The sequence below is a fragment of the Misgurnus anguillicaudatus genome, chromosome 4 (assembly GCF_027580225.2).
Source record: "Misgurnus anguillicaudatus chromosome 4, ASM2758022v2, whole genome shotgun sequence".
NCBI lineage: Eukaryota > Metazoa > Chordata > Actinopteri > Cypriniformes > Cobitidae > Misgurnus > Misgurnus anguillicaudatus.
The window spans coordinates 17,239,347-17,252,314 of record NC_073340.2 but is presented as its reverse complement, the minus strand read 5'-3'; the positions used below and the strand labels follow the sequence as shown (position 1 = coordinate 17,252,314).

Sequence of the window (12,968 nt, the reverse complement as noted above, 5' to 3'; positions counted from 1 at the left end):
TTTTCATAATTTATAGCAACTCCTCACTAGTCAAGAAAGTTGGAATTAATTGTAATTTCCAATTGATAAAACTTAAAAATGTAAGTGCAAGAAGAAATTTTTACAGTGCAGATTCAAAACAAGATCTTAAAACACCCCAGGGAAAGTTTAAGTGCTGGCGTGCTGTAGTGTTGCCCTCAGGAGCTTGTTTTCAGTCTATCAGTGATTGATACGGATCACAGACTGTCAAGGGCCAATGATAAACATTATAAACAGCGTATGTAAACAATAGAGTTATTCAGCAGTTCTGCAGTAAGCAAGGAATGCCGATTCCATTAACCCCATAGCTATGTTAAAGCATTTGTTTGCAAACACTAAATGGTCCAGCACCAACGCGTTTCAGGTGTGCAAAAGAGTTTTACCATTTAAAGAAAAATACAGTTAAGCTTCTGCTTCTAAATAACCATTTTCATCATGTATGCATTATTACATTTACATTTATGCATTTAACAGATACCTTTATCTACAGTGACTTACAGTGCATCCAATCTATACAATTTTTTCAATCACTATATACTGTATGTGTTCCTTGGGGATTGAATGCTTGACTTTTGCATTGCTATAATGCTTTGCCAATACAAGAACATTCACTACCAAAGACTGTAAAGTGACTAAAATTGTTTTAAGTACACAGTTCTTGTGGTGAAGTGATGAACACAGCTAACAGATTCCCAACACTCTTATTATGAAGAATGATATAACTTACTGTTAAGTGCTTACATGAACCACAGCGAGAAAGAGTCACTGATATCAGTGCCAGCACATAAAACACTGCATGTGCCTAATTACAAGCCTAGTTGCATTATGGGAAATCTTAAAAGAGTTTTTTGGCCGCTATAGAAGCTTTAAGTGGTTCAGTTTTGGTTACATGGTCCAGAAGTGTAGATTAAGATGCTGTGGTTCCAGATGGTGGATCATGGCTCCAGTCACACTGTTAGCGGCCCTGAAGCCCGGCAGAGGGTCCGGTGTGGAGAGAATGTAGTCAATGCTGAATTTGATCTCGGGTTCGGGTTTGCCGAGGGACTGGTTGATTCGGGCCGGTCTGTGAGTAGTGTTCATGGGGCAGAAAGTATCTGAATCCATGGCTCTTACTGCAGGTCCCTGATGTGTGTCCATGGCAACAAAGGGTTCAGCCGGCTCCTTGAGGCCCAGTTTTAAGTTGCGTCTGCGGCGGCGACGTCGGAAGTTGCCATTTTCAAAGAGGTCCAGCATCGACTCGCAGCCTGTGGCAAACGTCCAGTAATTACCTTTTCCTTTCTCGTTACCTTCTGTGCGGGGCACCTGAGGAAACGCAGGTAATTAGATCTATAGATAGAACTGATATGATACCATTATGCTTGCTTATACTGCATAACAAAACAGTCTGATTTCAAATACACTGGGGTCTAAAAGTCAGAGACAACTAGAACTATTTTTTTTGTTCTTTAGTTTAATACAAATTATTCATTGCAAATTGTGATTAAACAATCATTTATGGGGAAATGTTTAATTGAACATTGAACAGTATTATAGGCTATGTCTCATTTTTGCTTTTAAGAAATGTATTTGTCTGACACTCCAAAATGACTTGGGGTGCATTGAAATAATACATTTTTTAATCATTTAATGCTTGTAAAATAAATAAAACCTCATAATCTTTGCTATATCAGCATTATTCAAAAAAAATGTTAAACCTGAAATATTCATACACTGGTCAAAAAAAAGGTCAAAAGATGTACCTTAGCGGTTGCTGGGGCCTACTATGAATGAATTAAGTACAGATATGTATACATTTGGTACAAATATGTATTTTAAGACACTTATAAGTATATTCAGGTGCAATGCTGTACTTTTTTAAAGGGTACAGGCAGTGACAGCTGGGGTACATATTTTGACAATTTTTCCGGACAGTGTAACCTTTATCAAAATTCTTAAAACTTTTTGTTTAGGTTTAAAATAAACAAATCAAAATTTGTAACATGATTTCAGATTTTATGCACGGAATGATAACCGAGTAAGCTAGTTGTTAATAGTTATTTGTCTTGTTTATTGTATTTCAGATTTTTTATAGTGTACCTTTATAAAGCAGCTGTTTAGAGAGAGGTTATGACGAATGGAGTTTTGCCAAGCCCTCTGGTTGGATCTGTAATAAGGAAATCTCTTCATGATGAACTCGTAGATTCCCGATAGGGTAACTTTGTTCTCTGGGCTCTGCTGTATTGCCATTGCTATTAGTGCAATGTAACTAATAGAGAAAGACAGAGAACGGATGAGAGTCAGGGATCATTTGTGCCTCTAAAGAGCCTTGTATCCCCTTGATTACAATCTGTGGGGCTGGAGTAATTAAGCAAAAAAATCACACGCACATACACAAATGCTTATACATGCATTAAATATAAAACACTTGTGTTCTTGTTTATATAGCAGCAGCTTTTATGTATCATCTTACACAATATTATAAACCAAAACCAGTTACAATAGTCTTGGTATTGTTTTTATTTATTATTACTTCAAAACGTATTATTATGGGTAGATTCCCACATAAAAAAATACTGTACTTTAGTATTTACTACAGTAAAATAATAAATTGCAGTATACAGTAATTTCTACACTTTATTAATTATTTGATAAATTATTGTAAATACTGTAGTTCACTTTATGGTAAGGTTCAAACACTATAGTATCTAGAAACTTTATTACAATTTACAACAATAAATAAAGTATTTTTTCATGTGTTTTTTTTTTAAAGTTGTAATTATTATTAAAACAGTTTAAATATTAAAATAAATAGTAATAAAAAACGTAAAAAGTAGTAAAAATAAAATAAATAAATAATACTATTAATAATAATAATAATAAAGTACCTGTAAGCCGGTCGGCACACTTTCTTTTCTTCATCAGTGCCACATGTGGGGTATCCATCTCCATCATAGTTAAAACAGTTATAAGGATACTGTGAGTTGTCAAACATCATGAGACGTCCAGGATGACGACGAGCCTTTATGTTTGAATAAAAAGGCTGTGTATGGCAAAGGCAAATGAAGCTGCTCTCATGAGAAGTGTGTATGAGTGTTTGTGTAAGGGGGCTGCTGGTCAGATGCTGATATAATGGGCGTACATGACTGAACTACTGTAAACGCCTGAACCCACCCAAACCAAACTCCACTCACTCATTCACTCTTTGATTCCGGGTGGTCCAATCCCATTTGCGATTGGATGTTTTGTTTTCGAGTGTTTCTTTTTATAGTCTGATCCACTTAACAATAATTGAATGAAACATTAACAAACATGCCCCTCGTGTCTTTAGTCGTAACTCTTTCAGGTTGTTTTCGTTCCTCTCGGAGTTGTGGCCCCTTGAAATGAATCACATATCTCTCGGCAACGACTCTCGGCTTCTGTAGATGCGATCTATAATGCGACATAATGGACCTAAATTGTGTTTCCGTGACTAAAAAGGGGATGTGTGTTCAAAAGGACATTTAAGTGGCCATATGAAGGACCGAAACACGCGCAAACAGCCCGCGGCGCGAGATGTCTGTGTGTGGCCCCCTTGATCTACAGACAGATTAATCCCAATTGTTTGGAATGGACACACAACATCCTTCATATTTCTCTTCTGAAATTCAAGTGTCTAAGTTGTTTATTTACACGCGCTTTGTGGCCTCGACCCACATGAAAAATTTGAGTAAATAAACGTTAATGTAAAATTTTTAAAAGTTTTGGAACCAATAATAAATAGTAACGGTATTTACCACAGTTTTGTCTATCCATTTAATATATTCAATACAAAATAATAGTATGTATTAATACCAAATTACTACAGTAAATAGCTACTTTTTCAATGTGGGGATCCGCGTTTTATTTATTTTGGCTATTATAGGTAACCTCTTATATTGTTTTAATTCGGAAATATTTTAAAAAGTTGACAGAACCGATGACCAGACAGAGCGCGTTCATGTGTCGTTTCCTCCTGTCTGAGTGCACTGAAGGTCTGATCTGATAACGGCTCAGTCCCAGCGGAGTCCCGGCCGGTTCCCATGACGCCGTTTCCTCTGCTCTCATTACTGCTGTCCGGTTAGTGGTCTCTGTCTCCCCATACCGATCTCACCATCATTACACCAGAAGAAAAACACACTGCATCGTGCTTAGTCTCTTGGTAAGGCTTTTATACCGCACGCGAATAATCTAACTCAAATGTATTAGTGTTAGTAATGGCACACATGGGGTATAACTTATCAAATACTATTTAAAATTGTACTACACCATTAGTAATTATACTTTAGTAGTCCATAATTACTAGCCTAGTCTGTATAGGCTTTATTAATACTATATTTTTTTAATGTGGGAATGGTGCATTTAACAGAAAGGCATGCATACTTCTGGTGATAATCCAGACAACAAGGTGACTTCAGGTGAGTTTATTATGAGATTACAGTAAATATTGTTTTAAAATATTTCTATTTTAAAATGATGCATCACAAACTACAGTATGTGTTTCAAATCAGATCTCCATTCACTCCCACTTTTTATTTCACCCTGAGCAGTCATGCTTAAAATTATGTTTCATTTTTAAAGACAAGAAAAGTTTATTTCATTTTTTTAAGCATCACACAGCGCAACTAAATATCATTTTAAGAAACATTATGTATAAAACCATTTGCTTAATGTTTAATTGCACCATAACCAAGGGGAAAAACTGAAACAAATAGTCCCACTGAGAGACAAAACTGGATGCGGGCAACAACAACAAAAACATAGTGTATTTCTTCCAAGATGTGAAAAATACTAACTATACATACTGTACAAAGAAAACAATGTACAAAATGTACTTACAATAACAATCATTGTCACACTACAATGTCATTATGATATAATAAACATTTACTCGGCTACTTAATCGGTTATCTTTATAACCGATTATTTAAGTATTTCTATCATTGAACAGGCACTAAAGAGTCACATATTTACACATTTTTTGCAGTTTTGTAGTAAGACTGCTTAGGGCTTTATATAAACAACCATTCCATCCCACACCAAACTAAAAACACTGAAATCCACAATATACTTGCAATGTCCTGTCAAATGCAGCACACAGTACACTTTATACAAAATATACAAGAAAATATCTTAATATCTCTGATATGGTCAATTTGCTATAGTCAATGACTCTGGGTTATGACTGTACTATAAATCAAGAGGTAATAATGCTTCAGTTACTGTGACTGTGTATTAACTATTTCTACTTGTAGGCCTTTTTTTGGAGCAGCACAGTATATGACAAATGTACTGCAGTGTATATGGTAATCCATTGTATATTATTTTCTGTGATTTGCTTTTTTCTACATAAAATCATTCTACATGAGAACATTATGTGAAATATAACATTGCTATCTTTGATATTTATTGACCAAGGTCATGTCAAAGATTGAAATCAACGAGACTTTAGGATTTCACAGGCAGTCAATAATGGTTATTTTTATGTGAATAGAAGCTCTAGAAAAGGTCTATGCTATATCAGAGATCCACAAATGTGTAAACCAACATTTAGACTCAAGATGCATCAATATGCCCCTGAAAAATGTTTTTTTCAAAAGGTTAGTTTAATAGCATGACAAATCTACAACTATTCATAGATTTCACATAATCAGCCTTTTATTCCTTTAAAGTCCACATTTGTAGGTCAAATGCATGTGAAAATATTGGTGATATTTGAACTTCCAATTTTTTTTATATCACTTTAAATAGAAAAACAGACAGATATCCATGTGCGTGTAAAGTTAAGTGATTAATCAAAGCCAAAATTATGCAAATTATTAAATGTTAAGGATGTTCCCTTAAATCCAAAACAACAATGTTTGTTTTAAACACATTGCAAATGTTACTAATCTACTTGCTGGAAAAAAATGTGACCCTGCCTGTGAAAACCATGCAGGCTAAAGTTTAAAATGCACCAAGCATCAAAGTTTTAATTTCACTATGATTTTAATCTTTGACATGACCTTACTCACTTAGTATTAAAGACATCAAGATTTTATTTTCACAGAATGATATTTATGTAGAAAACAGTAAATCTAAAAAAATAACTTTAAGTTTTTACAGGCAGGGTCACAAACAGTGTTGGGGAAAATTACTTTTAAAAGTATTGCATTACAATATTAAGTTACTCCTCAAAAAAGTAACTAATTGCGTTACTTAGTTACTTTTCATGTAAAATAATGCTTTAGTTACTTTTACGTTACTTTTTCTTGGCTGAGGCTTGATCTGTTTCAGGCCTTGCCGGTGTTTTTTATGACTGAAAACTTCTGCATTCAAAAATTGCATATTTCATCACAAAAATTTCGAGCTCTGGTCTGCCATCTTAGTTCCTTACTCAAACTGTTCCCACACAGGCGTGTACGCATAGAGTGCATAATGTGACTACGTTTAGTTTAATTCAGTACATTTTTTTATTGAATTAATTAAACTAAAAAAGTTGCATTACTTTTTTTAAAAAGGAACTCAAATATTAATGTGTACATTTAAAAAGTAATGCGTTACTTTACTCATTACTTCAGAAAAGTAATATTACGTAATGCACATTACTTGTAATGCGTTACCCCCAACACTGGTCACAAATACCAAAATCTTGATGTAGCTACTAAGATGAACAAACCGTTTTCATAAAAATAAACCATGAGTGGCATTTTTGGAATAAATATAAAACTCAACTATCAAAAATAATTTTACAGATGGACTTTTTGAATATAACTCAAAGCTTGCTGTCCTAAAGAAAAATACATCGCACACTGTAGCAGTCAGTCTGTCTGGCACGTGAATGTGCAGCTAGTACTTGACTTTTTAAAAAACTAGATGCTATAGCTTTAAAGTAACAGCAAATATTGGATCAACAATATTTAGTAAAGATGTGGAAAAAAATGTAATATGCATTTATTTCTATTCTTTATAACAGTGATTCTCAACTGGTTTTGTTTCAGGGTGTAATTTTTACATTACACATCAAGTGCATGGTGACCCAACACAGGACATACAAAGTTGTTTATCATAGAAAGGTAAACGGGTGTTCTTAAAGGGATAGTTCACCCAAAAATCAAACTCCTGTCAACATTAACATTAGTCAGCCTCATGCTGAATGAATTTAATACAATGATTCACTTATAAAGCACCCAAAGGTATCAGCAAACATGTGGCTCTCCAATCATTCATCACATGTTCAGACCTGTCAAAATGGCACCATCCAAGAATCCATGTAGTATTCCAGCATTAAGGAATCCTGTAAATATGAAACGTTTAATTGACTTGTGTAGGAGGGGTAAGACATCGGGCTTATCGGCAGGTGGTTTGCTGAGCTAGTATGTTTGAAGGGTAAAAAATCATATTACATTTTACAGTCTGTAGCTTTGTATATGCTGGTCAAACATTTTAGAACACTGACTCTTTATTTATATATTTTCCCCCATTACAGACTAATAATAAACTGATCCATGAATAAAACAAATGTAAAAAAAAAGCATTCAGAATAAATCAAAACTCTGTTATATTTTATCATCTATGAAAAGCAGTCACACTTGCTTAGAAATTGCAAAATCGTACGCATGTCATTTTATCAAGAAGCTTTAGAAGTTTCACTTTAGGATGAATTTTAAGGGACCTTTAATATTCAGTCTAAGTCATCCATTTTTTTATAATACATTTTTTGTTTTCTAATAACAGAAATGTATCAGTTTGGTGTATATTTTTGTCTACAAAAGTAATTTAAAGCATTTAACCATACACCTTCAGTTTTTTAAGATCATTTGTTTGGTCAAGTGTTTCAAAACGTAGTGTATATTATATAGCAATGTGATTAATAGTTGTATTAACTTATATGACTATACAGTGTCAAACAAAATGCTCCCCAGCTGTCACTATAAGCAATAACTCATGACAACAGTTCAAATTATGTGCAAACAAGACAATGTGTCTATGAGGTTTCTTATATTGAATCCACATATTCACACACTGGATAAGTGATCCCATATTGTGTTCAGAAAAAGGAATGGGTTTGAAACAAAAAGGGTGAGCAAATGATGACAGTAATTTCTTTTCTGGATGAACTAGATTTAAATTTATTAACATTAGACGTCACAAGAACTGCACAAGCCCAGCAATATGCAAAATTATTAACATGACCTAGTCTGAATAGCAAAATGTACAATTTCGTAAAAACAACAGCAGAAGCCAACCTGTGCAAATCAGTGACCACTTGTCTATGTGGCTTTAACTTTTCTCAGTGTGTCAATTTTTATATATTTTTATAAAATTTATTTGAACATTTAACATATCTCCAACGCTGGTCATAACCAACCAGTTAAGAACCACTGCTTTCCAACGCCTGCGAAGATCAGCTACCATTCTGGATCAAGTCGATGCTAATTACAGATCATTGTCTCTCGATCGTTTTCTCTCCACAGTGAATCATTTTCTAACACATGGTCCATTGGTTTTTGAATGAGTCTTTGGAATTCACTGAATTCAGAAAAGTTTATCAACAAGAGCATCTCTTGCAAGATGTTCATGGCCCATAAGAGTCAAGGTAGGACTTCAAAAAACCCATCGAGGGCACCTGACCGGTCTGTGCCCACTACCTCTGTGGGACCGTGCCCGCGTCTGAACCCGCTGTGCCCAGGTCATCCTCTACAACGTTAGTGTATCCCTCTTTCTCAATGCAGTCAGCCAGAACCTGAAGCACCAGACGTAGTCTGCGGTCCATGGCGTCCAGGTGAGGTTTTATGAGGATTGGTGAGAGGGTGTCTGTCTGTAAGCTTTCTTCCATTAGAACGCTCAGTCTGAATTCCTCCTCAGCCAACAGTTGAAGCCGTAAATGGGTGGACTTCTTCACCCTGAGTCAAGCAGTAAAAATCATTACTAATAACCAAACACCAAGTTCTTCCTATATAACACTTAATTTATTAATGCAAAATAATCATCTAAAATAAAAGTAAGCCTGTCACTTAAACTCATCATTTCTCATGTAGAAACTAAACATTTTGTACATTTAATAATGCTATTCTAATGACTTTATTGCAAAAAAAGATTTAAGTTATAAATAAATTAGCTGTTGTGTGTCCTACTAGGGCAACATATTGACATTCAGATTCTCTATTTTTGTAATGGTAGACTCATACTTCTATAAAAAGGTTTTTTTCATAAATCATAATAATAAAACATATGTTCAACCCCAAACTTTTAAGGGTCATTATAGCTGATGCTTATAATAATAAAGACTGTTTAATTGCGTATACCGTGAAACTGTGATGTTATCATACCATTAAAACCCTAGCTTGTATAATACCAACCTGCAGCATTGACTTAAAGGCACCAGTATGGAAAGCTCATCGTGAGAATGTTTACCAAATCTGAAGATTAAGAGAGAGATTGGACAGAAAAATTATAATTACATTTATATGACAATACTTTGGAAAATATAAGCAGCACATTACTTGTATATATGGCAGTTTTTTATTGATACTTATGGTAAAAGAAGAAAAAATATGAATAATGTCTTACCCTCTTCCATTATCAAGATGAATAATGAAAGTTTCATTTCCAAATTTTTCAAAGGTCTCATAATGATGACGATCCATATTTCCTTAAAGAAATGCAATATAAACATATTTACTATTGCATACATTTTACATAAATACCTTGATTAAATCAGCCACTTAGATTGTTTGCTGACAAAGTGGCTCTATCTTAAAGGGATAGTTCACCCAAAATCTTAACTTCTGACATAATTTGCTCTAAACTTGTATGAGTTTCTTTTTTTTTGTTTAACACAAAAGCAGATATTTTGATAAATGATGGTAAGCACACAGTTGTTGGTACACATTGACTTCCATAGTAGAAAAAAAACAATACTATAAGAATCAATTAGGTACCGTCAACTATGTACTTATCATCATTTATCAAAATATCTTCTACACTCTTACAGATTTAGATCAGTATGAGGCTGAGTAAATTATGACTGGATTTTCATTTATGGGCGAACTTTCCCTTTAACCCGACAGGTTTGTGTACAAGTGGTCGTCGTTTCTGAAATCTTACCCATAAGGAAATCAAAGATTGTCATGTCCATGATGTCCAGCAGACGAGTGCCGCTGTCATAGGGTGGTGTTTGCTTCACCTCTTCACAGTAATCTGGATCAACCTCCCACCTACAAACACACAGACACCATTAGTTTGCACTGACACACATACTGTGCAGCGCAAAACAACACAATATTTATGGAGTACATATTTATGGTACTGTGCACATACTGAGTGCAGTTACACTCTTCAAATAAAGGTACTGTAAAGGATTCTTTACTGAAAAAGTCTTCTTCTATGGCATTAAAGTCAGAAATTTTTTATATAACTTTCTGTCTAATCATTATATAGCGTGTAAAACTTTAATCCACTATAAAGAATCTTGTACAACAGAAAGTTTTGTGGATGGTAAAGTTTCTTTTTGGAACCATACATCCTGACCTTTTGTAACTCTTTATTTTTAAGAGTGTATTTTGTTTATCATGACATGTGTGGCTACAGGGCGTAAAACATAAAATAAAGTATTTTTTAAAAGAGTACTTCCTCACAATAAACATTAAATAATCTTTTTTTTTTTAAATGTATATTTATATTATTACTTTATTTATTTAATTATGAAAGGTCCAGTGTGGGTTTTTAGTGGCATCAAGTGGTGAGATTGGGAATTGCAACCAACCTCAATTTCGAAACGCAAAGAGAAGCTACGGTAGCTGCCACAGGAAAAACATTTTTATCCCTCCCAGATGATTACATGCAGTTTGTCTGTTTAGGGTTACTGTAAAAACATGACAGCGACTTCCATGTAAGGAGACCTGCGGTGTATGTAGTAGATAAAACGTCTTATTTTAAGGTAATAAAAACAATACAGTTCATTATGCAAGGTCTTTATACACCATATCAGTGGTGTGTAAAGACCTTACATGGTCAACTATTGTTTTTATTGCCTTAGATTGAGATGTTTTTATCTATATAGTTATGTATATTATATTGCATTTCTGTCAAGAGATCCTTCTAAAAGTTACACACTGCATATTTAAATGCTGTTAATAAAGTTATGAACTAACAATAACCAATACTTCTACAATATTTATTAATCTTAGCTCATGTACATTTCAACATCAACTAGGATGTTTTCAAAATTAAAAGTTGTGTGTGTTAACATTAGTTAATGCACAATGAACTAACACAGCAGTACAGACATTAAGCAACATTAAAGGAATAGTCTGTGTGGGAAGCCTAGTAAAAAAACTGTTATGTGTTAAGTTAAGTATTAAGTGTTGGGCTCTATTAAACTCCATTAAAATGAGAAAAATCCTGCAATGTTTTCCTCAAAAAACATAATTTCTTCTCGACTGAACAAAGAAAAACATCAACATTTTGGATGACATGGTGGTGAGTAAATTATCTGGATTTTTATTTTTAGAAAATGGACTAATCCTTTAACAAAGAATTAATGCTAAAAATACTATATTGCTTATTGCATGTTTGCTAATGCATTTCTGGTAATGCAGCTAAGGTAATAAATACAACGTTATTGTAAAGTGTAACCAAATTCTTAGTTAAAAGTTACTTTTAAGATTTTATTAATTTCTATGACCTTTTAAAGTCTGAAAATCTGCAGTTTTGTACCATGATTTTCAACACCATATGGTCAGTTTTTTCCCAAAAACATTGACAGCCTACTGGAATTGCTGGACAGTGATGCAAAGAGTAAATTATTGCCATTACAAGAAATATTAGCATTAAATGCATCCAGTCAAGAACTTTGTTTTAAAAAAGGTTCTTTGGTATACTATAAAAAGTTATTAAAGAAATGGTTCTTTGAGAAACCAAATATGGCTCTTCTATGGCATTGCTGTGAATTTATTTTTTAAAGTTGTAACCCGAAAACAAACTTTTGTACATTCTGAATAAAATGTGTGCTCACTCTGCTTTCTTGCGTTTGTGGTAGGATCGCCTCCAAGGGTTTCTCCAGGTCCTGCGCTTGGCCAAAGCCAGATCTGGCAGAAAGGCGGCTAATGAGCCCTCGATCTGGTCAGGCTTCCCACACAGAGCATGCTCAGTCGAGCAGTAATACGAACACTCACCATAGAAGCAGATGTTATTGGCTGGAGGGATGATAGATAGTGAACAACAAAATAAAAATTATTTACACTTAGAACGAAAATACAACTTTCAAACACAACACTTTTCATAAACAATTGAAGAGTTTCGTTGCAAAACGAGATAACCACTGTTTTTTTAATTGTTCAGAAATCGCATTTTTTGGTTTTGCATTCCAATTCATTTCAATGCAACTGCAGTTGGTTTGTTTTGATTTAAAACCTTCATAACTTATAAAATACAGCTAAGTAGCACCATAAAACAAAATAATAACATGATAACATAATAATAAACATGTAAAAAAATGGATTTATCTCGTTTTGCAACGAAACTCTTCAATTGTATCTCATTATTACTTACATAAAATCTACCTCTACTAAATATATATCCCACACTTCTCAAATTGATACTACTTTACTGACAGTCAAAGGCATACTTTTAAAAACCTACAAAAGTAAGACTGTAACAAAGAGTGACAATGGATTTATAACAGCGCCATAGCGCCATCTACTGATCGTAGAAAAGCACGATGGTTTTTGATGGAATAATGCAACCAAACCATATATTAAATATAAACATAAAAAGATCTCGCAAATGATGTTTTATTAAGGAGCTGTGTATTAGTTTCTATACAGCGGTTATAATGATCTTTAGCAGTGATGTGCTAAGAGCAAAACTAAAGTTTAGTTACTAAACCATATGTGACATAATTTGGCTGTCACTCCTTGCCATTTCTGTCTTATAACAAAAAACAAAACAAAAACAGAATAATGCCTAAAAGC

The 12,968-nt window shown here is 33.9% G+C and overlaps 2 protein-coding genes across 2 annotated transcripts; both read right to left on the bottom strand.

The window, feature by feature from the left end:
* Positions 1–376: 376 nt before the first annotated feature.
* foxl3 (forkhead box L3) lies at positions 377–3,754 on the bottom strand. The gene is made up of 3 exons (XM_055175113.2): positions 2,883–3,754; positions 2,095–2,263; positions 377–1,320 (listed from the first exon to the last, which is right to left on the bottom strand). Exons 1-3 carry the CDS (start codon positions 2,990–2,992, stop codon positions 904–906), a joined length of 696 nt encoding a protein of 231 aa, XP_055031088.1. The 5' UTR covers positions 2,993–3,754; the 3' UTR covers positions 377–903.
* A 4,340-nt stretch (positions 3,755–8,094) lies between these two features.
* LOC129420748 (extracellular serine/threonine protein kinase FAM20C) lies at positions 8,095–12,347 on the bottom strand. Its single transcript, XM_073866830.1, has 5 exons — positions 12,011–12,347; positions 10,102–10,211; positions 9,565–9,646; positions 9,354–9,413; positions 8,095–8,897 (listed from the first exon to the last, which is right to left on the bottom strand). The coding sequence occupies exons 2-5, from the start codon at positions 10,130–10,132 to the stop codon at positions 8,639–8,641; spliced, it is 432 nt and encodes a 143-aa protein (XP_073722931.1). The 5' UTR covers positions 10,133–10,211; positions 12,011–12,347; the 3' UTR covers positions 8,095–8,638.
* Positions 12,348–12,968: the final 621 nt, after the last annotated feature.